This window comes from Oncorhynchus kisutch, linkage group LG4 (genome assembly GCF_002021735.2).
Source record: "Oncorhynchus kisutch isolate 150728-3 linkage group LG4, Okis_V2, whole genome shotgun sequence".
Classification (NCBI taxonomy): Eukaryota; Metazoa; Chordata; class Actinopteri; order Salmoniformes; family Salmonidae; genus Oncorhynchus; species Oncorhynchus kisutch.
The window spans coordinates 9,039,636-9,067,451 of NC_034177.2; the positions used below are offsets into that span (position 1 = coordinate 9,039,636).

At 44.1% G+C, this 27,816-nt stretch overlaps 2 protein-coding genes across 2 annotated transcripts in view; one reads left to right on the plus strand and one right to left on the minus strand.

Moving 5' to 3' along the window:
- The window catches only part of psmd1 (proteasome 26S subunit, non-ATPase 1), a gene marked incomplete in the record, with an annotated part of 59,384 nt that overhangs the window by 15,080 nt on the left and 16,488 nt on the right, over positions 1-27,816 (plus strand). Inside the window, 2 exon segments of the mRNA XM_031822375.1 lie at positions 23,593-23,707; positions 27,673-27,789. Of these exon segments, the coding sequence (XP_031678235.1) occupies positions 23,593-23,707; positions 27,673-27,789 (232 nt within the window).
- htr2b (5-hydroxytryptamine (serotonin) receptor 2B, G protein-coupled) lies at positions 1,159-18,338 on the minus strand. The gene is made up of 4 exons (XM_020480170.2): positions 17,620-18,338; positions 16,087-16,720; positions 4,720-4,920; positions 1,159-2,885 (listed from the first exon to the last, which is right to left on the minus strand). Exons 2-4 carry the CDS (start codon positions 16,346-16,348, stop codon positions 1,963-1,965), a joined length of 1,386 nt encoding a protein of 461 aa, XP_020335759.1. The 5' UTR covers positions 16,349-16,720; positions 17,620-18,338; the 3' UTR covers positions 1,159-1,962.

A 27,816-nucleotide genomic window follows, 5' to 3' on the forward strand; every position in this document is an offset into this window, starting at 1 on the left:
AAAGCATAGCCTAACCTACATTGATCAGCTGCAAAATATCCCTCACTTTCCTAGTGTTGGCACTCTTAAGTGATCCTGTGATTGGTTTGCATGTGGATTATCAACATGACATAGTGCTCAGCATCTCATCAAATGGATGACAGAATTTAGGTTAACTTTTAGCTGAGAGGATACATTTACTTCCTGGCTCCTTACAGGTAGTTCAGTGTCTGAGGACGTTGGCTCCATGTCATCCTCCCGAGCCACATTGTTTTTTGGTCTGTTTACGGAGGCTTATCACTCATTCTCTGATGTGAATTTACCCATCAGGCATCACTGCAGCATTCAACAGCATCAGGCAGCACTGCAGCATTAAACGACACTGAGCCAAGCAGAGGAAAATGGAGGGACTATTTTAAGCCCAAAAAAGGCTATGCGATATTCACATGATCAATTGGCTGTTAGATAAACCTAGTGTAAATCCTTCCTCTGTTTAGAGATCCTCCTGAGCGGCAACAATTCAGTTGAGCTCCCACTCCCCCCATGGCTTCCAAGGCACCCTTACAGTCTTGGGAAACCAGGACGTGGTGCTCAGAGCTGCTGTCTCTGAGTGGGTCAAAGGTCAGAGTGAACGCTGGTGTGCTGGCGTCTCTCACTCCCCAACTGCTTCGAAAGGGCATGGTGGGGAGGAATATACCCGTCTAGTCTCATGATGGCAGAAATATGCTTTCATTACATTTCTGGCCATGTGGTACATCCTTGGTACTTATTATTATAGATTTTATGCTGTGGACTAATTTAGTACACTCACCATAAAAATCTTATTTTTTTAGGTTTGTATTTTGAGTTGTTACGTCACTTGAATCAAATGCCCCTACGCACTTAACGTTCAGGATTCCCGCCTCCTCGTAGTCGTTGTTTGTGACGATGAACTCCGAGCACAGTGGTTTATGGTGTGTTTTATGTTGGCTCTCGTGTCCAGTTAGCTTTGCTTTGCCTCATTACCACCCCATCAAGGAGACACTATATAAACTCTGATGAAAGTGAAACAGTAGACCGGCCGTTGCGGCTGCAGAACACATATTTTCAGAGATAAAGACGTGTTTAAAATAAGATGACTTGGTCGGTAGTTACATCTGCTTTCAAGATCCTCTTAAGAACTGTAAAAAAGGACACGGCTTTTCTTTAAGCCAAGCACAGTTTTTATACATTTCTGAACCATCACACATCCATTCGTAGGCTATACATTTTGTATTTGACAAGCTTCCCATTTGCAAAGGTTTTGTCTATGTTGAATTTATATATATATATAACATCCAAGTGGATTATTATAACACTTTGGGGAAAATAGGTCTTGTGACTTTTCATAACATCTGTTCACAGTTTATAAAAACACTTACCAAAACATTGCCGTTAAAATGGGTGGCATTTATAGTGTATTCCTTCAGAACTCTGTGTGATGTGGAGGCTGAATGTCTAGTTTGTGTGGGAGGAGTGTTTGTCCTCTCAATTGGTAAGCATGTCATCTCCTCCATGGAAATTGTCCATAGCAGACCACCAAAAAGCCCAAGGTGGCAGGGGGAATACACATTGTATCCACTTGAGTGTTTCAAGACCGTCTGTCCTCATTCCTTATCTGTCTGGCAGCCTCCTTAAGGACAATCCGACCTGAGCGTTATAGGGTTTGTCTTTTATTGAAGGTAACTAACTACCTCGATGCACCTATTTGCTGTCTCATTTTACTCCTAATGTTCAGCAATCTCTTTATAGAATCGGAGGGCCTCTTCTTTCTCGCCAAAGTGTTTGACAGAGATCGGCATCTCCTTTTGTTTCGCCCTTGAGAGCACAGTGTTTTCTTTTAATAGCACCGAATCCACAGAAGTGATGCTCAAGGAAGGTGTCTTGTCACCTGAACCCCTGGACAACTCGAGCCTGGGCTGTCTTTTTCACATGACTTTCTGGTTCTAATTATGTCCTTTCGAACTACACATAACTGACATGCTCTTTGAGTTTGCAATCCTCATTCTCTGTAAGGAGCAGAGTGTCCAGTAGAACGCTAGCAGAGGACTCCATGGGTGCTTGCCGTCGCCTCGGCGGGCTCTGATAGCACACCGGCCCGATGCCGTTCTTCACCCCCCGCTTCATGAACAGCTTGGAGTTTTCCGCCACAGATGAATGGAAGGAGATCCGTGTCAGATTCCTGCAGCCATGCTGTTCCCTAGTTTGCCTGGCTGGCGTGTTTGTGGTGCTGCTGTAGTTACAGGTGATGTAGCGTGTGAAGGCCTGGCGGAAGGTCTTGTTGAAGAGGGTGTAGACCAGCGGGTTGATGCCTGATGACACGTAGCCCACCCACACGAAGATCTCCATCAGACGGCCGATCACATGGACGTCGCAGCTGGCGCACAGCACAGAGGTGATGTTGGTGATGAAGAATGGGCACCACATGACCACAAAAAGAAGGAAGACGATGCCCAGCACCTTGGAGGCACGCTGCTCATTGGTCAGGTTCTGCATTGACTTCTTGCCTATGGTGGACATGCGACGGATGGGGATCTCGTCACCTATGATTGGGTTGGCGGGAGAAATGGATTTTCCTGGCAGTTTCTCAGTTGTGGGAGAAGCCACAGACTGCTCCCTCTGGAAGACTGAGGAGACGGTTGGGCGAGTGAAGCGTTGGGTCACCTTTGACCTGAGCAGAAAGGCTTTCTTGCGCAGCACCTGGATGGTGAGTAGGTAGATGACCATCATGATAGTCAAAGGGATGAAAAAAGCTGTCATGGAGCCAAACATGATGAATTCTCGGAAGCTGTCTGGTTTCAGTAGGCAGGTGTGGTTGCTGTTAAAGGTGACATTGTTGGGAAGATGGTAGTTTCTCAGCCCCTTGATGGGAATGGGAATTGCGATACCTTTGAGAGAGAGAGAAGTTTGGTTAGTCAAATCATCAATCCTAACTTTGTTGTCCCTACACAGTGTTAGATGGGAAGACTAACAACTTTGGTTGTTTGGGATTAAATGTGTTATGGGAGTAGAGACAGGATCTTCTCACAGCCAGTGGACACTTTATGCTGCTTTTCTTTTTGCTTTTATTATAGCACATGAAATCTTCACATCTGCTTTTCCTTTTCATGTTGCCAGAGTATAACTCTGTTTAAAGCTTCGGGCTTTCACGACTAAGGACAGCAGAGGTAGCGCAAAGGGTCATTCTGGGACTTCTGGAAGTTCTCATTCTTTGCTTAAAAATCAAATAAACAAATCATATATTACCAGCTATAATACAGTGACCGTGAGCACTACACCCTGGACGAAGAGACCCTTCTACTGTCGTGGCGTCTAAGTGCTGCTCGCGTAACTCTTAAGCAATTGTCTGGTTTTGCTCACCGAAAGAAAGTCAATGTGTCGAACCTTAGCCCCGAGGTGAAAACTGAGAGCGTGCTGTTGTGAATGAGTCTGAACGCCCTATGAATTCCATTAACCTGCTAGTAAGCATGCCCGTTGGATGGTGTATACAATGTGTATCCTATACATGTAACTAATAAAACTGGAAACTTGATTTAATGCCAGGCTGAACTCTGCCAAGTCCTCACACCAGTCGCCTAAATGCTTCAGCCAGAGGAACCGTCATGGCTAACGATGTTAACTAGAATAGGGGTGTTTAAATTTAGTTTCATACTGGAAAGCTTATATATATATATATATATATATATATAATTTCAATGCAAACTAACTTATTTACCACGGGTTCATTGGCCAGTCATTAACAATACAGACTCTGTGGACAAGATGTAATAAGAAGCCCAACAATCAGGAAAATAAAACCAATGTTTGTCTCAAACTGTCTTATTGGACTGTGTCAAATGACCAATTTTGAGTATAGACTTATGATTGGGCCAAATACGGGAAACCAGTTTGTCTGACATTCCGTCGTATGAAACACGTTCTGTGTGAAGAGGATTCCAGTGGCTCAGCTGCTCCATCTCCCTCTTGTTTATGGACTAAGGGTATGGTCCTTAGCTTTATCTCTTACCCCTTATCCTCTTCAGTCCAAATGTCCTTTTTGTCTCGTAACCTAATTTTACTGAAAATACCAGAGGCTCTTTAGTGTGGCTTTACTATTCAGTTTTGTAAAATTGCAGATTCCGATCTGTTCTGCAGTGCACATTTATGCTTATTGTGAAGAGCCAAGTGGTTACTGGTCCAGGAGTCCTCAAATAAGGTTGCGGTTTGAATGCTTGGTTTTGTCTTGAATGTTATTTTGGCTTAAACTTTTCTGAAAAACAAATCTGTGATCCATAGCGTTGTAGCAACATTGTAAAGCCGTTGTACTGCTCAAAGATACAATTGCAAAAATAACGCGCGCTAAGCCCTGTGGTGTTTCACTACGCTCATCACAAGGGCAGTGATGTGAAATTAATTTCCTTCCTGGGGGCATACTCGATCATTTAAACCTCCCTTTTTAATTTGATGCCGTTTTTGTGTAAGTCTCTCCGGCTCATTAACTGTTTACCTACAGGTCCCCTTGACTGCTAACACTATGATAATGTGTTAAGTTTAAGGGAGGTACTGTATGTAAATGTTTTTATACAGCTTTTATTGCATCCTGCTTTTCTGAGGCATGTCACAGGCGCCCGGGGAATTGAACCGCAATGTCATAGCGTAAAGAAACTTGTTCAAACAACACATTGGAGAATGCTCCTGATATCAACACAGGACAACAACAACAGAAGAAACAGAGCAGCTTACCAATAGATATGAACCACACCACTGCTATCTTGGCCATGGCTTTGGCCCTGGACTTATACTGGCTGTGCTGAATGGGCTTCTTGATGGCGATGTAGCGGTCCAGTGAGATGGCACACAGGTGCATGATGGACGCTGTGGAGAACAGGACGTCCAGGAAGAGCCAGATTGGACAGAGAAACTCCGGAAGAGGCCACCCGGAATCTGAGAATTGGACAGGTGATGGGAAGCATTGGATTGTTAGCTGCTCTCGTAGGCCAATACAGAACCATTTGGAATGTAAACCATGCCTTTCTAGACAAATTCTCAAACTTCATTACTATGGTGCTAAATCTTTTTATTTATTTTTTTTACCCTGAGAAGACCCTATTTAGATTTTATTTTCTAAGTCATTGTAAAAATCAACATAATAGCCATTCAAGTAATTTATTACCATCTGCACTGAACAAAAATATAAGACAACATGTAAAGTGTATGAGCTGAAATAGAAGAACCCAGAAATGTTCCATATGTGCATAAAAGCTTATTTCTCTCAATTGTCTGCACAAATGTGATTTATATCCATGTTAGTGAGCATTTCTCCAGTGACGTGAAGTACTTACCCCCCCCCCCCCAAAAAAAACTACTTAAGAAAAAAAAAATTCTTTTATTCCACTAAATTCCTAAAGATAATAATGTACTTTTACTCCATACGTTTTCCCTGACACCCAGAAGTACTTGTTACATTTTGAATGCTTAGCCTTAGACCACATTTTTCTGTCCTGCTAACTGGCATACTTATCAACAGAACCTCCCTGGTCATCCCTACTGCCTCTAAACTGGCAGACTCACTAGACGCGTGCTTCGTCAGAGCGTGCCCGTGGCTATCTGTAAATAAATAACTAACTCGAAAATGTGTCCATCTGCTTTGCTCAATATACGGAATTTGAACTGATTTATACTTTTATTTTTTACTTTTGATACTTAAGTGTGTGCATATATAAAACAATATACTTTTAGACTTTTAATCAAGTAGTATTTTACTGGGTGGGTGACATATTTGAATAGAAAATGAATCATTACTTTTACTCAACTATGACAATTGGGTAATTTTTCCACCACTGCATTTCTTCTTTGCCAAGATAATCCATCCACCTGATAGGTGTGGAATATCAAGAAGCTGATTAAACAGCATGATCATTACAAAGGTGCACCCTGTGCTGGGGACAAAAAGCCATTCAAATTTGCAGTTCTGTCACACAACACAATACCACAGATGTCTTAAGTTTTGAGGTAGTGTGCAATTGGCATGCTGACTGTAGGAATGTCCATCAGAGCTGTTGCCAGAGAATGTTAATTTCTCTACCGTAAGCCGTCATTTTTAGAGAATTTGGCAGTACGTCCAACCGGTCTCGCAACCGCAGACCACGTGTAACCACGCCAGCCCAGGACCTCCACATCTGGCTTCTTCACCTGCGAGATCGTCTAAGACCAGCGACCCGGACAACTGAGGAGTATTTCTGTCTGTAATAAAGCCCTTTTGTGGTGAAAAACTCATTGTGATTGGCTGGCCCTGGCTCGGCCCCTGACCAGTCGTGAAATCCATAGGTTAGTGTTTAATTCATTTATTTCAATGAACTGATTTCCTTATATGATTTGTAACTCAGTAAAATCGTTGCGTTTTATACTGTCAAGGACTGCATGGGCTGTGTGTGTGTGGGAGAGGAATAGAGATTGGTCAAAGACGCCAAAATTTAAAGGTGGAAATGTAGGATATTTTTCTAATAGGAAATGAAGTGTGAAGATGTTGGACATTTTATTCATGCCGTTTCTCTTAATTTGGTGACCTATTACGCAGGTGTTTTATGTTCTTTAATTCCTGAGGAGGAAGTAGCCCATTTGAAAAGGGGACTAATTTCTGATTAGTCCCATTTTGTCCAGCAAACCTTTTGCATTCTAAACAGAACTTGTGTTGTGGACATCAGTGACGCCACCAGCATTGGGGAGATGCGCTTCAATAGCTAATGATTTAAAACCAGCTCTGATGTAAAGAATTCTGTTTATTTTAGTAAATAATTCATTTACTGCCGAGAAATGCTTCTTAGGACTCTTTGTATGGAGCTGAAAGCGCTATGTTCTTGATGTAGATGTGTTCTGGCCCCTTCTCGCCATACGTGTTTGTTTATTTTGGGTCCTGGGTGTGAAATTGCCCCATAATTGTGTGTTGGAAAGGTTCTTGAATGATATTTTCTTGTCAACCTGTTTTGCTGATGGCTTGTAATTTCATAATTCAAGCATTAGTGGAAATGTTAATTTTTTTGTTAACTAGTATTACTTTTAATATTTGTATATACATATTAAACTATAAAATAAATACACATTTGATCACAATATTTTAGTGTCCTCCCTGTTCTAGATGTGCCCTATGAATGTAGTGGGCATTCATAATGTTGGGGGTCTACTGTTCACCATTTCAGGGGCTTTGTTCAGCACCTCGTCTACTGTTCACCATTTCAGGGGCTTTGTTCAGCTCCACGTCTACTGCTCACCATTTCAGGGGCTTTGTTCAGCTCCACGTCTACTGCTCACCATTTCAGGGGCTTTGTTCAGCTCCACGTCTACTGCTCACCACTTCAGGGGCTTTGTTCAGCTCCACGCACCACTTGCCTTTTCTCCTTTTTTCATTTAGAAATATTTTCTGTGGGATATTTATACTTTGATAGGTAGGCTACTTTCTAAGCGTATATTTTTTTGTGGGCCCCTTCCTTCGATGGGAATAATACTCAACAAATTCTACACGTGAGGATATTGTGTGCTTATACCAGATTTTAAAAAGCTGTTTGCTGGTAAAGTTTCTGATATATTAAGTGTTGCCAAGGCTACAGAGGAGTCCATCCAAGGCCACATTTCTAAGACAAACGTGTGAAGTCCTTGCAGTACACCAGCTTCAAGAGTGAGAAAGATAATTCTATGAAACCCCTAGAGCTTGGTAGCTAGGTTGAGGTCACCATTCCAGAGTTGTGGAAAAAGCCAAGTTGGACTCAAAATAAAAACTACGCTGAGATCGCTGTCTTGGTGAAGTGCTGTGTCTGAGTAGTATTATTGTCATTATGTAAATCAGGATTATTGCTTATTTTTAGAATGTCCCCGTTCCAGCAAATACCGGGGTGTAAACGATCTGACCTGAGTCATCTTTTTGTCAGGCTCTGATTATACAAGACATGCCCACAGTTCTTAAGGGCCTCCATACTTTATATGATAATCCTTGTTTCCTTCTGTAAGGAAGAACTCATCCTAAATCTGGTAAAAGCTGATCTAGACATCACAATTGTTTTATAGTCTCTATGTATGATATATATATATATATATATATACAGTGCCTTCGGAAAGTATTCAGACCCCTTGACGTTGTCCACATTCTGTTACGTTACAGCCTTATACTAAAATTGATGAAGGGGAAAATAACAATTTAAATCAATCTACACACAATACCCCATAATGACACAATACCCCAAAGGCAAAACCACAGGCTTTTAGAAATGTTTGCCAACTTATTAAAAATAAAACTGCTATCACATTTACATAAGTATTCAAACGCTTTCCTCAGTACTTTGTAGAAGCAGCGATTACAGCCTCAAGTCTTCTTGGGTTTGAAGCTACAAGCTTGGCACACCTGTATTTGGGGAGTTTCTCCCATTCTTCTCTGCAGATCCTCTCAAGCTCTGTCAGGTTGGATGGGGAGAGTTGCTGCACAGCTATTTTCAGGTCTCTCCAGAGGTGTTTGATAGGGTTCAAGTCCGGGCTCTAGCTGGACCTCAAGGACATTGAGACTTGTCCCGAAGCCACTCTTGCGTTGTCCTTGCTGTGTGCTTAGGGTTGTTGTCCTGTTGGAAGGTGAACCGTCACCACAGTCTGAGGTCCTGAGCGCTCTGGAGCAGGTTTTCATCAAGGATCTCTACATTGCTCCGTTCATCTTTCCCTCTCCTGACGTCTCCCAGTCCCTGCCGCTGAAAAACATCCCCACAGCATGATGCTACCACCACCATGCTTCACCGTAGGGATGATGCCACCTCCATGCTTCACCGTAGGGATGGTGCCAAGTTTCTTCCAGAAGTGACGCTTGGCATTCAGGCCAAAGAGTTCAATCTTGGTTTCATCAGACCAGAGAACCTTGTTGCTTATGGTCTGAGAGTCTTTAGGGGCCTTTTGGCAAACTCCAAGCCAGCTGTCGTGCCTTTTTTACTGAGGAGTGGCTTCCGTCTGGCCACTCTAACATAAAGGCCTGATTTGGTGGAGTGCTGCAGAGATGGTTGTCCTTCTGGAAGGTTCTCCCATCTCCACAGAGTAACTCTGGAGATCTGTCAGTGACCATCAGGTTCTTGGTCACCTCCCTTCTCCCCCGATTGCTCAGTTTGGCCGGGCGGCCAGCTTAAGGAAGAGTCTTGGTGGTTCCAAACTTCTTCCATTTAAGAATGATGGAGGCCACTGTGTTCTTGGGGACCTTCAATGCTGCAGAAATATTTTGGTAACCTTTCCTAGATCTTTGCCTCATCACAACCCTGCCTCTGAGTTCTACGGACAATTCCTTCGACCTCATGGCTTTGTTTATGCTCTGACATGCACTGTCAACTGTGGGACCTTATATAGACTGGTGTGTGCCTTTCCAAATCATGTCCAATCAATTGAATTTACCACGGGTGGACTCCAAGTTGTAGGAAAGTGTCAAGGATGATCAATGGAAACAGGAAGCACATGAGCTCAAATTCGAGTCTCCTAGCAAAGTGTCTAAATACTTAGGTAAATAAGCTATTTCTGTTTTAATTTTTAAGAAATTGGCCAACATTTCTACAACTGTTTTTGCTTTGTTATTATGGAGTATTGTGTGGGTTCCTGAGGATTTTTATTTTTTATTTGATACATTTTAGAATAAGGCTGCAACGTAACAATGTGGAAAATGTCAAGGGGTCTGAATAATCTCCGAAGTCACTGTAGATAAGGGGTGTCTCAATCATTATGCAGGTTTTTCGTTTTTGAGACCAAGAACCAGGTGAGGAGTTCTTTACTAATTAATGACCTTAAATCATCAATCAAGTACAAGGGTGGAGCGAAAACCCGGGGGCACTCGGCACTCCGTGGAATTTGATTGACAATCGATGTCCCACAGATGAAAATTATTATTTTGAAGGATTTAACAGCCCTTCTAGAGTTTTCTATTCTGCACCGACGTCCTTCAATGCAGCATTAATTCATACGTTGTATTTTTCTCATTATAAAGCTCTCTGCCAGAGCACTAAATGGATCGCTTGGAGGTTTTGTTTACATTTTTAAATGAGGCATGTTTTTGACTTCTCAAAATGAATTATGGTGAAGTTTAGGTTAAAAGACAGCGCTGGTTGAAACGTAGATCTAAACCTAGGCCCTACCAGGTGTGTGTGTGTGTGGGGAGACTGGGTGAGTCTGGGGTCGAAGCTTGTCTTGCAAAAGAGTGACCTCTCCCTGAAACAGTCTTAAGCTCATTAGTGAAGAAGGGTAAGAATGTTCTGTCGTCATCCTCTTATGGCCTGGTGGGCTATTTTGTGAAATCATAATTCTACTCTTCATTCTGATTATAGAACAATGAACAAGTTTTCTGCACTGCCAGGTCTTATGCCACGGCCCAAATATATTGAGGTAAACGTTTATCTGTCTGCCATGTAAACACTTCTAATGGTGCTTCCTCGTAAATATGGCGTTATGGTTAGTGCATCCCTCCCCTCCCGAATCCTTCAAATAGCTTTTCTTAATTGTTCTCTCTCGTCACCCAAGCCTCAGTCAGCTGTATGTTTTTAGTTTAGCACTGTAGTCAGTCTACAGGGCAGCCGTTGAACATTTGGAACCATGTCATATTTCAAACTGTAGAAGCCTTACATTCATCTGCTGGGCAGATGTGGAAGGGGCCCTCAGGACTTCTTTTACAGCTCTTATCGAAAGCAGTTGCACTCTAGACATGTCCTCCTCCAGTAAAATGTTGAATTTTGGAAGAAGGTCTAATTATGATTGGGCTCACTAACTCATTAATATTGGATGTTTGAGGTGATGATCAGTCTTTTAGTGACTGATCTTTTCAACTCCGTTCACTCCAATAATCTTAGTTCATTAGATTCATTAAGGACTACCCTACGATGAACTAAAAACTCTGAAACTAAAAATAATCATGATCCTACAAGCCGCACGTTCACCATAGGGGGGGGGGGGGCTTATTGGATCTGTAATTTGTGACTGAGACATATAAAAGTGTGACTCTATGTCCATTTTGTGATTGCTAGGCATACAAATACAATTATTTATTGATACCATCTGGAATGAGGTCTAGTTGTCTGCCGCAACCGAAATGGATTGTGAACGACTCTTGGCGGGAAGCAGTTGCTTGACTGCTGAGAGATTAGCACAATATCGTTTGCGAACTGCAGCCATTTTTTTTTCCTGGATCAAGAAGTGACTTAGGTGGTGGGCGTGGCTGGGGTGTTTCAGATGGCGTGGCAACATTTTAGACTCCCCAATTTGGTTGGTGTAGAGTTTTTCAATTTGTTTTCAATTTAAGCTGATTTCCTTCAATTCTACACATTTCTGAGATTTATTTTCCGTTGCTCTTTTAAAGCTAGTTTCCTGCCATACCATGCGTTTTGCCATGGCTAAACACTGTTATTTTGCTCAACCTAACAATTTAATACTGCATTGTTTTTGGACATTTAAATTTTCCCTGACTGTCTAGCTTTTATTCTGCTGATTGGTTAGTTATCAAAGATTATATTATGTACAAATATGTAGGTCCATTTATCTTGTGTACATATTTGATCTGTTTTTAGTTAAGTTTACCCTGGAAGCATTTTTCCATTTAATAAAATAAACCGATAGCTAGATATCTTTTTTTAGAATTATTATGGCAGAAAAATCCCTGTTGTCCTTCGATAGCGGTCAATAATGAATTAATTGCATTCATTTGTGCACCTTGCAATCAGTAGTTCTAAACATGTATTTTTCTTCTCTATGCTGCAGCACAATCTAGAGTAGCGCGTATTAATGCTGCTCTTTTCATTTCGGCCAGCGGGGCAAACATATGACAAAATAAATGTTCAAGGTACTCTGTGGGGATTCAACTCTTTGGTCGGTAAAAGAGTCAACTGCACATCACTAGTTTGAGGCAATAGATACTCCCGCTTAGTCTGAAACTTCTCCCGCAGCCAGGGTTTGGGATGGAGAGGAGATCCACCCAGGCAGACACAGAAGAAAGTGGATAAATGGTCAAAAAACGGAGTCGCTATTACTTTCTCTGTTTATTTTAAGCAAGTAGTTGTTGTGGTTTATTGGGAATTTAGAGAGTCTAGTGTTTATTGGAGGTGATATATTAGTGGTGACAATACTGTAGCTACAACATCTTGTCTCTGTCCTCTGGTAAATTTCAGGTGGTATTTGGAAGTTTGCACTGATTCCCTCTCTCGCCGTTTGCCTGCACACACTGTTCTTAGAGCTGCAGGCCTTAACTGCCGAGTGGCTCTAAAGGGGCCCCCCTTGCTGTGTGCTCGGTCTCCAGCCAGTAGAGAAATGACAGCTGCCCCTGCACAAACGTACCTTGCGTCCATTCAGACATGGAACTCTGTGCGAACTTACATGTGCGCACACGTACACACACAGCCCCCCTCCCACTGAGCTTGGACTACTACTCCTCGGAAGCCTCTGGCTCTTATTTATGTGATCACATGGCCTTGACTTTGATCCTCTCCTTTCCCTCCGTCTAGGCCTGATCCTCTCCTTTCCCTCCGTCTAGGCCTGATCCTCTCCTTTCCCCTCCGTCTAGGCCTGATCCTCTCCTTTCCCCTCCGTCTAGGCCTGATCCTCTCCTTTCCCCTCCGTCTAGGCCTGATCCTCTCCTTTCCCCTCCGTCTAGGCCTGATTTACGTCATTAAGGTCCGATGGAAGGATGGAGGGCCCCCCCCCCCCCCCCCCCACACTATACAGTTAGCCTCGTGCCCACTGTTTGCACGGCACATATGGTTCTTATACAAAGATGGTGCCTGTTTTCTGAAAGCATGACTTGAAATCAGATTCCTGCCAAGCACAGTCGAGGTGGGGTGTGTGTCACAGGGCCGTTTACTCCAACAGAATGAATGAGGAGTAATGGCTCGACTATAAATTCTGTGTCAGGAGAAAGAGGACTCTGCTAGAGAGAGAGGGGGGGGGGGGGTGTTAATTTTGCGCTTTGAAACACAGCTGCATTTGTGGGGCGGCAGGTAGCCTAGTGGTTAGAGGGTGGGCAGGTAGCCTAGTGGTTAGGGGGGGGGGCAGGTAGCCTAGTGGTTAGAGGGGGGCGGCAGGTAGCCTAGTGGTTAGAGGGGGGGGGGGGCAGGTAGCCTAGTGGTTAGGGGGGGGGGGGGCAGGTAGCCTAGTGGTTAGGGGGGGGGGGCAGGTAGCCTAGTGGTTAGAGGGGGGGGGGGGCAGGTAGCCTGGTGGTTAGAGGGGGGGGGGGGGGGGGGGGGGCAGGTAGCCTAGTGGTTAGAGGGGGGGGGGGGCAGGTAGCCTAGTGGTTAGAGGGGGGGGCAGGTAGCCTAGTGGTTAGAGGGGGGGGGGGCAGGTAGCCTAGTGGTTAGAGGGGGGGGGGCAGGTAGCCTAGTGGTTAGAGGGGGGGGGGGGGCAGGTAGCCTAGTGGTTAGAGGGGGGGGGGGGCAGGTAGCCTAGTGGTTAGAGGGGGGGGGGGGCAGGTAGCCTAGTGGTTAGAGGGGGGGGGCAGGTAGCCTAGTGGTTAGAGGGGGGGGGGCAGGTAGCCTAGTGGTTAGGGGGGGGCAGGTAGCCTAGTGGTTAGGGGGGGGCAGGTAGCCTAGTGGTTAGAGGGGGGGGCAGGTAGCCTAGTGGTTAGGGGGGCGGCAGGTAGCCTAGTGGTTAGAGGGGGGCGGCAGGTAGCCTAGTGGTTAGAGGGGGGCGGCAGGTAGCCTAGTGGTTAGAGGGGGGCGGCAGGTAGCCTAGTGGTTAGAGGGGGGCGGCAGGTAGCCTAGTGGTTAGAGGGGGGCGGCAGGTAGCCTAGTGGTTAGAGGGGGGCGGCAGGTAGCCTAGTGGTTAGAGGGGGGCGGCAGGTAGCCTAGTGGTTAGAGGGGGGCGGCAGGTAGCCTAGTGGTTAGAGGGGGGCGGCAGGTAGCCTAGTGGTTAGAGGGGGGCGGCAGGTAGCCTAGTGGTTAGAGGGGGGCGGCAGGTAGCCTAGTGGTTAGAGGGGGGCGGCAGGTAGCCTAGTGGTTAGAGGGGGGCGGCAGGTAGCCTAGTGGTTAGAGGGGGGCGGCAGGTAGCCTAGTGGTTAGAGGGGGGCGGCAGGTAGCTTAGTGGTTAGAGGGGGGCGGCAGGTAGCTTAGTGGTTAGGGGGGGGGGGGGGGCAGGTAGCCTAGTGGTTAGAGGGGGGGGGCAGGTAGCCTAGTGGTTAGGGGGGGGCAGGTAGCCTAGTGGTTAGAGGGGGGCGGCAGGTAGCCTAGTGGTTAGGGGGGGGCAGGTAGCCTAGTGGTTAGGGGGGCGGCAGGTAGCCTAGTGGTTAGAGGGGGGCGGCAGGTAGCCTAGTGGTTAGAGGGGGGCGGCAGGTAGCCTAGTGGTTAGAGGGGGGCGGCAGGTAGCCTAGTGGTTAGAGGGGGGCGGCAGGTAGCTTAGTGGTTAGAGGGGGGCGGCAGGTAGCTTAGTGGTTAGAGGGGGGCGGCAGGTAGCTTAGTGGTTAGGGGGGGGGGGGGGCAGGTAGCCTAGTGGTTAGGGGGGGGCGGCAGGTAGCCTAGTGGTTAGGGTGTTGGGCCAGTAACCGAACGGTTGCTGGATTGAATCCCTGAGCTGACAAGGTAAAAATCTGTCGTTCTGCCCCTGAACAAAGTAGTTAATTCACTGTTCCCCAGTAGGTTGTCATTGTAAATAACAATTTGTTCTTGCCTAGTTAAACAAAGGTTAAATAAATAAATTGTAAAGCTACGTCACTTAATGGAATCGAATGCAAATCTTTTCAGTTCGCTCTTATATCTGTATTTTTCCCTGGCGACCTAAGTGTGTGTGCGAGCCGAGGGAGAGGTTGGTTTGTGATTGGAAAGTCGTTTTGTATAAGTCACACAGAAATTGGGTCATCGTGATCATTGCTACCTGATGTGAATGTGCCTCTGCTGTGATTACACAGCCAAAGGAAGTACCTTGTTTATTGTCCACTATCTTGTGTTTTTGCCATCTGCTATTAATTTGTTTATACAGTAGCAGGCGGAGATTCAGCAGCATCTCTCGTGGTGTCCGAACTCTGCTGTTCTTGAATTATTATATTATGAATATGCATATGCTTATTTATTTTTTTGCTCGGTTGTTCAGTTAACAAAAGAAGGCGGCAATTCTTGTCATCAAATGCTAGATCTACTAGATTAAATTCAAATGTTGTGGCTTACCTACTGAGGTGGATATCTGCTTTGCAATGCACATTTACAGGTGTTTCTCTGGTCTCAACTGACAGCAGCTTTATAATAGCGGCTCCATGGGAACTGGGGTGACCCAAGTGCAATTTAGACCTGATCGATGGGAGCCAAGCTAAACACGAGTAAGAGGCCAGCCTTTGTGCTTGAATCAGCTGCTGTGTTGGGGCCCAAAAAATAATCATTCAAATTGATGTTGAGGCAATCATGGTGTTGCAGTTCTATGAACTGTTGCCACTTGTAGGATCAGTACCTTTTAGTATCAGCTGTGGTTGGGTTGTATACAGATGTTCATACCCAAATCCTGTACCATCCTGGGGTATACAGTATTATCGTCAATGCAAACTAGTGGAGATTTATTTAAAAATGTAAAAAAAAAAAAAACGCGCGAACGTAAACCAATTGCGAAGACAGACACACCCCCCCCCAAACAACAAGAATGTTGATCCAGGAGAGGATGGATTGTCTCTGCTGTAACCAAGAAACTTGATCTTGACATCTAGACACTTGGTTCGTAAACCAAATGCATAGCTGGAGCCCTGAGCTGGAGAGAATTTATTTGGCGCGTCTATAGATATTTAGCTGGAAACCATTAGTAGGATCCTCACAAAAGTTTCCATGTGCTCTTTGAGCCAGTCATGGTGTTTTATGTTGAATGGCTTCTTAATTTCTCCTGTTGCATATTTCTTTTTATTAAGAACACCATCTGCTTTATCTATTGACACAAGTTGACTGCGGGTATTTATTTTAAAAGAACCAATTGAACATTTTTGTGAGGTGTAAATCATACCGGGGGTATTTTTTTTTTTAAATACCCCAGTGTACAGTATTCCGCCCAACCCTAGTATCAGCAGGGTCTTGAGTTACAATTGGTTGAATGAAGGAACCAATGAAGGGGTGCTTTCTGATGGCAAGGCAAGAGGTCAACCATGTTGAGATGACTTACTGTAGAGCACAGTGATGAGGGCGACGGGCATCACCAGGAGTCCCACTAGCAGGTCGGCCACCGCCAGGGACATCAGGAAGTAGTTGGTGGCATTCTGCAGCTTCCTTTCCAGCGACACTGCCAGGATGACCAGGATGTTGCCCCCAATGGTGGGGATGATGACCATAATGATGAGCAATGCGGCCCAGCGTAGCTGACCACCATCCACCTCCCCGGACCCCGAACCGTTGACCGCCAGCGGGGGTGCCTCTGGCTGGGACATGCTGCTGTGGAGAGGACGGCTGGGTTGGGCGCGGGTCGGGGCTCTGCTCTGGCTGGTTCAGGGGGCTTGGTCAGCATGGTCCCAGGTTCCCAGGGGCAGGGGTGGGTGGAGGGCAGCTTAGGTCCAGTACACAGGGCGGTGGCTCATACCCGGGTGCACCGTATAAACCAAAAGGACCACTTCACAATCAAAAAAGCCCAGCAGCTCCAAAACTTAACATGTCGCCTCAAAACGTGTTCAAGGCAGTAATCTAAGCACAGAATGTACCTCCACAGGAAAAAGGGGTGTTAGGTCAAGAGTTGGTTGTCTGACTCGTAATCCGGGCGCCGTTGTCTTCTGGTTTGTGTACGCTCTAGAACAGACAAGTTTCTACTAAAAGTTTTAGAAGGAAACAAAAGTGACAATGTTAAACCCCTTGGACATTAGTTTCAGTGTGAAGACCTCTAATGATGAGTGACATTTATCATAACAAATGTCATGGGTTTTTCCTCCACAGTCATTAGTATTGTTTCTAGACCAAGGAAACAGCTATCGGCTAATCACTGCTTGCTTGCGCGCTTAACTCTGGTATGTTTTTCTACATGTTTTTCTGTGTGTGTGTGTAAAAAAAAAAAAAAATTGTTTTTATCAACTGCGTATAGGGTCGTTCTGGGTCTCTTTATGTAGTGGTTTGAAAATTTTATTGTCAAACAAAATTGTTAACACGTAAGGTTAAACGATTGCATGTCATAACATTGCTAGAATTATTTATTGAACTAATGTTTAAATTATGAAAGGTTCAGTTTTGAACATACAATTTAATAAAGCTTTTGCATTTCACTTTTGAAAGCAATTTTATTTGTAAAAAAATAATTTCCTTAATTTTCCCCTATTGGTTTGTAGTGTAAATAGTTACTCGTAACACATCTAGCTTATTCACTGCATATCATAGTGGTTTAAGTCTGTGGCACTAGGGTAATTATGATTCCCCCTCCATTTTTATAGAACAAAGTTATGCAAACACAAGCATATTTGGTCATTATATAATTGACAATAATATTACAATATAACCCTGTCACAATCTCTAAATCGCTTATACATGTTATTTCCATGCCATCATTAATTATAACTCATACTTTAAAAAAAAATCTTCCTTTAAAGTTAACTGTGACATTAAAATCAACCACAGCTCAGAAGTTCTCAGACTTTTTGATCAAAAACATTAACCATTTCCTGTAGATTTGACTGATTTTTTATTTTAGAATGATTAACAAATAGTTTGTCTTTCTTACCTTCATCAAAGGCAACAGCCCTTGTGTTCTCCTTTTTGGTTTGTCCTGTACATTTGTATCGCCTTCTGAGCTGCTATAATCCACTTTTTTTTTTTCTTCCAATCGTGTAAAACCAGTGCTGTTCATCACCAAACAACTCGATCCTCAAACTCCTTCAATGACTGTTTTTTTTTCTTCTTGTCCCCGATCATGTTTTTATAACTTAGAACTCCTCCAAAATCTAAAAATGTCACAGGCAGCCCTCCCCTTGTGAAAATATTTGCCTAATATTATCTCACTTTGGTGCATTCCATCCGTAGGAAATTCCTTTGTCCCGCTTGTTGGATGAGCCCCCGGTTTCGATTCGCATCACCTACCGCGATCACAGGTTGAAAACTTTCAGATGTCCCGTCCCCCCCCCCCCCCCCCCCCCCCCCTTCTCGCACTCCGTCTCTCACTCCCCCATACTGCTTCTCCATCCCCCCCCGCTCCCTCCTATCTCGCTCTCTCTTACCACCTCACTTATCCATGAGTCAGGCTAGGGAGAAGACAGATGAATGTCTCAGAGCTGGCCGAATGCCCATGTTTCTGGGAGGCAATTTCCTTCAACACAGCCGACTTACTGTTTATGTTTGTCTCTTTCTGTTCTCTCCTCCAGTAGGGGCTGGGGATGGTGGTTGGAGAAGGAGAGAGTTTTTAGTTGTGTAGGTTAAATGTTGCTTCACGTGTCCTGTTGAAACAGCATTATCACTTTTTATTTTTTTTAAGATAAAAACAAAAAAACGCATTTTCCGGATGATGGTTATATAAGAAATTGCAGAGCCAAGTTTTTTTGTCTCCCTTTCCGTGCCTGTACCGGGGGTTTATGTTTGACATCTCAAATCTCGCTTATCTTGACAGCCTAACCACCCCCGGCCAAGTCAGAGCAATTGTCTTTTGAATAGAACAAAAGCCAAAGGTCGCCCCCCCCTCCTCGCCTGATTCCCATGTGAATCACTTGGATGCTCCTGATCCTCTGATGTTAGGAGTTGCCCAGGGACTTCCTGCTAGCGCCTCACAAACATCTGTTTTCTACCTTTCTGCATTACCGCTGCGGATGCTACTTGAAAAATTATTGAAATACAATTTGATTGAACATTCCGCTGACTTTTACGACAATGACATGTCCAGTTCTTCGTATCTTCTAGCTAGACAGGACAGCAATGGGCATAATTTCACTCATGTTTAAGTCTGTAGTCATTTCTAAGTGGGATTCATGGAGTACAGAGAAGTCCTGCAAAATGTTCTTATGTCTCTGTGTGGAAAGAAACACTGCTTTTCATGACTAATTTGGATCGAGTGGAATGACGAAGTAAATCATATTGACTTTTTGGCAGTGTATGAATGAACTGGTATTGGTTTGATTAGCTTTAGTGTTTCCCTTCTTCCTACGTGTGCCACTGTGCTGGGCATCTCTGGCGGGCTGAGTGGAAGGGACAGGATGGATTGAGCTGGTGCTACTGTGCTTTTTAATTATAATTATTTTAAAATTCAGCGCCGGACACCATCAGGTGCACACAGCCTATATAGGGGCTGCGTTTAAATACGGAAGACACATTTTCGATTGAAGTTGAAGAATAAAAACACCTAGTCAATTGTACAACTGAATGCTTTCAGTTGTACAATTGACTAGGTGTTTTTATTCTTCAACTTTTATTTAACTTAGGCAAGTCAAATTCTTATTTACAATGACGGCCTAGGAATAGTGGGTTAACTGCCTTGTTCAGAGGAAGAGTTTTATTTATTTTTTATTTTACCTTGTCAACTCGGGGATTCGATCCACCAACCTTTCGGTTACTGGCCCAACGCTCTAACCACTAGGCTGTTCATTAACTCCAAATGTTATCGAATCAAAGTTTATTGGTTGTGTACACAGATTTGCAGATATTGCAGGTGCAGTTTTCCATAACCAAACATGTAGTATTTTCAGCTGTTGGAAGCTGGTGTACAAAAGTGAAAGATGTAAAAAACTCAACTTTAAAATGGGAATCATAGAAAAGTGCACCTAGAATTGACTCCTTAGACTTCCTTTCTATGAGAATGGCATATCTGTAACACACATTTCTATGAGATGTGCAGTTGGTTTGACACTACTAGTTTAAATTGGTTTTAAAATGAAGACGGCCTGTTTCTGGTTTGAAGGACTATGGTTTGAGCAGTAGCACAACCGTAATAACGTGTACAATGTGTTCGGTGTCCGGCAAAAGCGATCCATATTTCTCTGAGCTTTCTTAAGCCGCTTGATAATTATCACGTCCTCCTGGCCTCTTCACGCCATCAAACCGATGAGGTTTTCTCTGAGAAACAGAAAGGACCTCTTCGATTGCAGGGACGCGTCATATTTTCTGGTTGAGCTGCGCTATTTTTTAAAAATATTTTTTATTTGTGAGTCAGTGGCATGAGAGTCATGGAGAGGGATTTGCGGCGTTGACAATTATGCTTGTTTTTTTGGAAAAGGCTGAGGGGTCTGTTTTATATTATAGAGGATTGGTTTACCGCCTATCGTTTTTCGGGTGAATGACGATTAAAACCTAACTGACAGACTGTCAATGACCATTACGGAGAACGGAACCTTTCGGGGAAATCTGAAGGCATATGGTAATATCCTCATCGGTTTCACTGTCCGTGCCATGGCAGTGTTGGTCTTATCCAACTGCCTTTTTACAGCATAGCAGGCTGGATAACACGCTCAATATAATGCTGCTGACCTCATCCCATGGTGGCTGTTTGCCTCTGTCTCGACAGATTCCTTAATTCAAGACATTACCATGGGCTATGCTGTAATAGATTTCCAGTGTTGATAATGTAGCACACATTGTAGTGATTTGAGTAAGAAGTGAATGTGAAGTCACCACTACTTCTGATGAAATCCCTCTTTCTCAGGCAGTATTGTTCCTGACCAGTCGTAATTGCGGTCCCTTTTTTTGTGACCAAATATGAGTAATACATGTTTAATTTAGCTGACCGGTTTGGCAGGAATTTTCACTGAAAGACACACTGGAACACATTGCACAGGCTACAACAGTTGACTCATTTGCATTGCAGTAACACATTCTCATTTACAGCAACGACCTGAGGAATAGTTACGGGGGGCATGAATGAGCCAATTGGAAGCTGAGGATGATTAGGTGGATGGAACAAAGCCAGTATCACTTCCTCAAAATAGTCAGAATTAATCTAAGATACCTAAAGAAATCTGTAATTAATTAGGATGTTCTTTTTGACGAGGATGTTTTAGTCGCTAAATTTTTACATCTAGAGAAGGCCGCGGTTCCCAAACTAGGGGTCGTATGAAAATGGGGTTGCGGGAGAATTTCCAAAATAACGAACGTTTTTATATATCATCGTTGTATCTTAAAATCATTAATGTGGTTCATCTTAAAAATCTAAATGAGAAGTATTGAAATCTAAAAGATAAATTCAATCGGTTCCCTTAGATTGTGGGCAAAGGCCGTGACTGTGGCTCTTGAATCGGAATGTTTCAAGTGCGGCCTTTCGAACTGTCATGTGACCGAGCGCTGCAGACAAAGCATTCACAGGTGTTTTGGTTCCTGACTCGAAGGGAATAAATGCCCTGCAGTCTCACTCAGACCATTAACTCACAGTGCCCTTCGCCAGCTCATATCTGTGTGCCGCTGGATTCATCAGTGCTCTCGTCTGCATTAAAACCAAATATCGATTTAGGTGGGATGTGACCGCAAGAGGTGGGGTGTACGCTGTTGACCCCATGCCCCCTCACTTTGAGAAGCTCTGACATGCATCAAACACACCCATCTGATCAGTGGTGGTGAGATGAGACGTTGTCAGACTCATTTGCAATTGACTGTCATAGCCCCACAATAAAAGTATGTATTGTGAGTTAAGACCATCAGAAATACTGTTAGAATGTTTTGTAATTGACTGCCATAGCCCTGGGGAAAATAAATATAATATTTATTTATTTATATATATTTATTTATATATATATATATATATTATAAATAAATAAATAAATAAATAAATAAATAAATAAATAATAATATATATATATAGTTCCGGAAGAATTTTCACATCAAAATGGGTTTGTGGACGACAAAAGTTTGGGAACCGCTGAGGTGTTTGATGCAGTGTTTCTCTCAAGTAAAACCAAAGACAGATCCTCTGGGTAGGTCTTTCTCACTGTATTCTGCAGTAGGATTGGAAAGAGCTCAGTCACCGAAGCTGTGTATCCTGTGTTAGTGAACAACCCTAAATCATGACGAACTCACTTACAAAACTCTGTTTTGGACCAGACTGACTTTATGACCAAAATTATCCTCTTTATACTTTGTAGTCAATTTTGATTGTAGAATAAATGTTTCTGATTTAATATCGATGCCACAGAGGCTGTTTTCTATCAGATGATACGTTGTTTATTGACTTCAGTTGCTCTTTTAAAGAACCTACATTTCTTGTCCCAGAGCCACTTGCTCTCCGTTCCCACTTTACTCTTAGAATGGAGCCCATTTAAATTCACTTTAAATCTCTAGCGCCTAATGGCAAATGGCCCTTACCCTAACGGCACTTTGAGCCTTAAGTAAAGATGAGGTTAGGGTCCAAAATCTACATCCCACCCTGCTCTTACCTCTATTTTCTCACCCCATACTCCTGTTAGGGTGCTATTGAGGGGGGGTTAACTATAATTACGTAGTGTAAATTGTTTAAAGAAACCATCTTGACACAGCTGCAGACCTGGGAGAGTTTGTATAAGGTCTCGGTTCAAAATGAACATGTGAGGAGTTTCCTCACAATGAGACGTTTGGACCTGTGGAAACCAGGGAAATGTGATGAGGGAAGAAACCCTGGCATTTGAATGTAAGACACGATGGTCGAAGGTAGTGGATTGGGAGGGTTAGACCGAAATATTCACTTACACTGGCAGTGTTTAGACTCGAGGTAACACTGCCAAATTACACCGTAAGTTGCCATGGGGCACATTTTTTTCTGCCAACGTCCCATCACCTAAATGGTGTTCTTGATCATAATTTTTTAAATATAAAAATCATTATTAACAGTGCCTGTTGGACGGGCGTTATGTTTGAGCGTGCCTGTTCTTTTTGTAAGACTAAAAAGGATTTTGACAAATGTAGTAGGCTAGTTAAGAGGACAGCAGTCTCCTCTGTTGTATGTTTTAATTGTCTTGGCTCAGTCTTTGCTTCAGTCAGCAAAGAAATAACTATTTATGATAAGCAAGAGATGATTTTTTTTTTTTTTAAGATGAAAAGAATGTTGCTCTAGACCTGTGCCATTATACTTCAAGTCAAAGATTTCAATCATGCAAAATGGTTTATAAGCACAAGGTTTTTGTCTTCATACAGCAGCAGCCCCGGATACAATTCATCAAGACTTGCGGAGGTGTCAGACCTATAAATCATTGCCCCTTTTGACACACCGTACACCCCCCCCCCCCCCCCCAAGTTCCCCCTCTATCACCAGTTCTGTAGCTGCAATCCCTTTGTTGTGCTGTAGCTTTGAGCCACCGGTCACCTGAACATTTATTCTGTAATGATATTAAAGCCTTGGACCAGGTCCAATTGGATTCATTCCTTTGACCCACAATGTTGACACAACCCCAGTCTCTTCAAAAATGGTCAAAAAAGTTAATAATGATTCATATTAGTTATAGATGTTGTATTAACCATGTTTACATTGTATCTGTACAAGAGGCAAGACTGCAGACTAACAATGAGCGTAAATTAATAACCTATTGACTGTACGTTTGTTTGTGTAACTCTGTTGTTTTTGTCGCACTGCTTTGCTTTATCTTGGCCAGGTCGCAGTTGTAAATGAGAACTTGTTCTCAACTGGCCTACCTGGTTAAATAAAGGTGAAATAAATAAAAGATAACAGTCTCTCTCTCTCTCTCGGTCTGTCCCTCTCTCTCTGTTTCTCTCTCTGTCTCTCTCTGTTTCTCTCTGTTTCTCTCTGTCTCTATAGGACCCCAGAGCAATGCCCCAGTGTGGTGTCTCTCCTGTCAGAGAGCTACAACCCCCATGTGCGCTGCGGAGCCGCCATGGCCTTGGGCATCTGCTGTGCCGGGACAGGCAACAAGGTAAGTGCCCCTCTTTTCCTTATCCCACCCTACCGCGCGCCCGTCCTCACTTCACTGTGAACAAGCTGCCAACTTCATTGTCCAGTCAAAAATAAACACTTCTTAATGCAGCCTCGTGATTCTGAGATGATCAAAAGGGTCTATGCAATATTGGGAAAGCTCCTTCTAGCCAGCTCCTCCCGGCTCCGAGCCTGCCCTGACGGCTCCGAGCCTGCCACACCATGCGTGTAGCAAAACAAACAGATACCACTGTTTCCTACCTAGGAAACTGCCCCCTGGAGGAATTTCTAGCAGCTGTTAGTGTCTATCAGACTGAATAAAGTGTCAGGACTTTGCTAGAATGGGGGCCATGATCACTCCTGGCACACAGCGAGAATCACAGCTAGGATAGGATCTAGCGTGGCTCCTATGTGGAGACTGGGCTTAGGGGCTTCAATCTGAACCAACCCTGTTGAAGCATTCAACATACATACACATACACATATTTAGCAGATGTTATTGTGGGTGTGGTGAAAATGCTTGTGCACTTGGTTTTCACAGTGAGATCTGAGAACGTGCCTGTTTGACCAGTGGCTAGAGTCTCTATATTTGGAATGCTTGTTAAAGACATGCTTCACCAATTTTGATACCCTGGAAGGATGACGCCTGCCTATTCCTGCTGACCTCTGTTGGGTCATATAATGAAGACTTATATCTGGCCCACACTATGCGGTGATGGCAATTTTCCTTTTTCCTCATCGCCATTTTGGTTCTTTGTAGTCCCTTGTCTGTCACCGATACTGATGTCCTATGCTGAGCACAGGGGTTCATCTGAAGTGGCTAGGCCTTCAGTAGGGTTAACTACTAGTCCACGCTGCTAAAACAATGGCAAATTATATCCTGAACCACAAAATATAAACGCAACATTTTCAAAGAGTTTACTGAGTTACTATTCACACAGTATAAGGTCAATCAGTCAATGGAAATACATTCATTCATCTGTTGATTTCAAATGTTGGTCACGGATTCTTTTTGTTTTTAGTGGCATGGATCAGAAAACCAGTCCGTATCTGGTGTGACCACCATTTGCCTCATGCAGCGCGACACACCTCCTTCTCATAGAGTTGATCAGGCTGTTGATCGTGGCCTGAGGAATGTTGTCCCACTTCTCTTCAACGTCTGTGCGAAGTTGCTGGATTTCAGCGGGAGCTGAAACACGTTGTCGTACACGTCGATCCAGAGTGTAATAAATGAAATACTATGCCTGAGATATACATTTGATATATTGCGCAGTTTGGTTTCTGTTTGGTTGGCATATTGCCACTGAGCTGTACCCTGTCTGCCAGACAAGGACATTGTGGTCAGGGATAGAGGGGGGGAGAAGACGCTGCTGCCAGGCCCAGAACTGCTTAATGATGTGGACTGGTCACTCTCAGGTGCCCGAAGCCCAAACAGTCACAGCCCATTTCACTCGGGCCTCGGTGCCCAGAGGGGAGAACGTTCTAGGCCTACACTGGACTGGGCCAGACCAGGACTCCAGTCTTCACACAGCCAGTCCTCCTGTACGTTTAGTTCCGTCCTTTGGTGAGTGGAATGGTGTTGTGGCTGGAGAAGTGGGTCAGCTAGCTATTACATGTGGAGCGAATACTCTCTGTCATCATTTATACATCCTGGGGGTTTGGATATTTTATTTTTATTGCCCTGTAATTTGGGTTCTTGCTGACTGGTATTGGGTACAAACACATTGAGGAAAGCGAGTTGGATTGGAACCGATTTCACGCTCCCTGTGCGTCGTCATGAACATTTATGCGACGTGCAATTTTGGGGGTTTTGACGAATTGGGTAGAAAATGCACTCTGCGTGAGAAGCCACTTTAAAAAAATATATATATATTTACCAGCCTCGTGTAAACATTCACATGATTGAATTCTTCTGAGTGACTATGCAGTCCTTTTCATGACATTAGATATTCTATACATTTCAAATAGGCAAGTAATAGCAGCCGTTTTTGTTTGACTCAATCAATATATTTAAACCTCTTGACAGTGTAGAACTTATCATCAAGCCCAAAGGAGTGATGTCACCCTTCAGTACTACTGAGGCCCCTGTATGCCATGTTCTGCATCAGCCAGCTCTGCTGATTGAACTTAACATTAAATACTCTCAATTGAAACCTCAACCGACTACGGTAGAGGTTGTTGGACCTGTTTTGAAATGGACCTGGGGCTTTCCCACCCGAACACGTTTAAAAAATATAGAGACCTGTTCCAAACGGACCCGAGGACAACTAGGCTGGTTCCGTATAGACCTGGTTGGATCCAGACTCGATCCAAGGTGAGGGAAGCAGTAGACAAGTTTTTATGGATCCCCAATAGTTCCTGCCGAGGCAGCAGCTACTCTTCCTGGAGTTTATTATGGATCCCTATTAGTTCCTGCCAAGGCAGCAGCTACTCTTCCTGGGGTCCGGCAGAATTAAGGCAGTTATGCAATTTTAAAAACGTTACAATGCGTTAATTACAGAATTCACAACACACTGTGTGCCCTCAGGCCCATACTCCACTACCACATATCTACAACACAAAATCCATGTGCATGTCTGTGTATAGTGCGTATGTTATCATGTGTGTATGCATGCGTCTGTACCTGAGTCATAGCTCTATGCAGTGCTGTGTAACACCCGCCCGCTTAACCCGTAAGCCAGCTGCACCAATGTGTGGGATGAAACACTGTTTAACTGACGACCGAAGTCAGCCTGCAGGCGTCCGGCCCGCCACAAGGAGCCGCTATAGCGCTATGAGCCAAGGAAAGCCTCCCCTAACCTGGACGACGCTGGGCCAATTGTGCCCCGCCCTATCACGGCTGCTTGTGACACAGCCTGGGATCGAACACGGGTTTGTAGTGACGCCTCAAGCACTGGGATGCCCCCATACTGTTTATGTTTTATCCACAACTCTCTGTCCATCGCCGTGGTAATCTGGGAAGCCAAAACGTTCCCTACCACTCCCCACCGTACAGAACTTGTTCCCTCGCTGCACTTCACTAAAGGATCGTTTTGAAATGCGCCAGTAAAGATTTGAATTTAGATTAGAATGTGCTCACAGGCTCTAGTTGTTTATCCTGTAATGCCAGAATTTTTTTTTTTCCCAGGTCAGATTTACCCAGTAAGAGGCATACAACACAGTGTAGGTATAGCCTAAACAACTAGTGTTTTAAAATGTTTATTTATTTATTATGTATTCATTTGGGTTCACAGTGCGGACCCAACCAAGGTCCCAGTACCGAACGATCTGGTACGAATACGTGTACCGCTATCGCTGACCAATCAGGAAGTGGAAGTGGTAGCCAGGGCTCTACCAGTGCCCCTCCTACGCCATCGTTCCCCGCACACCACAGCTCTCTGCTCTGCTTGCCGTGGCAAAGATGCTAAAACCAAAGATAACAGATTCTGAGTTGTTAAAGCCTTTTGTTAAAAAGGGATGCTCACTCATCCTTTTATATGGTTTTAATATGCAGAGTGTAAATAAATAAATCATTTTAAGGACAATAAGGTTTCAGTCTATGAATCCGATAGAGATGTGTAGTGATTGTAGGCCTCATCATGGTTCCTCACTGCTGAATGCTAAGGTTTTTCCTGGCACAGCTGAGCCCATCTCTGGTAAGATTTCCAAGCGGTTGAGCTAGCACCCTCTGCCAGCGCTTAACTCTTAATACCCAGAAGAGCGCTGGTCCATTCACGAGGCCAGAGGTTTCTGAGCCAGGCTGAGAGTTCACCGTTGACCTTCCCGAGCCTCTTCTCCCTTAAAGAGCTGGGGCTTATACTCTGGTAGTACTGCACTTGTACTTAGGGAATATCACCAAACTTCTATTTACTTACTCTAAGCGACTCGGCACAATAACCTTTAGGTTATCTCATCTTTAGGGTGATCTAGTTTAATTTGTGTATTTTATTGTCATTGACACGTTCTATTTCCTTCTTCCCTATTCAGGAGGCCATCAACCTGCTGGAACCTATGACCAATGACCCAGTGAACTACGTGAGACAGGGTGCCCTCATCTCCTCTGCCCTCATCATGATCCAGCAGACCGAGGTCACCTGTCCCAAGGTGGGTGTATGAGAAACATCCCATCTC

Coding starts and splice junctions, on each gene's coding strand:
- htr2b (XM_020480170.2), bottom strand. CDS start 16,348: ATGTCCCAGCCAGAGGCACCCCCGCTGGCGGTCAACGGTTCGGGGTCC. Junction 4,921..16,086: donor CCTCATCACTGTGCTCTACA/GTAAGTCATCTC, acceptor TCCAATTCTCAG/ATTCCGGGTGGCCTCTTCCG. Junction 2,886..4,719: donor GGTGTGGTTCATATCTATTG/GTAAGCTGCTCT, acceptor TCTCTCTCAAAG/GTATCGCAATTCCCATTCCC.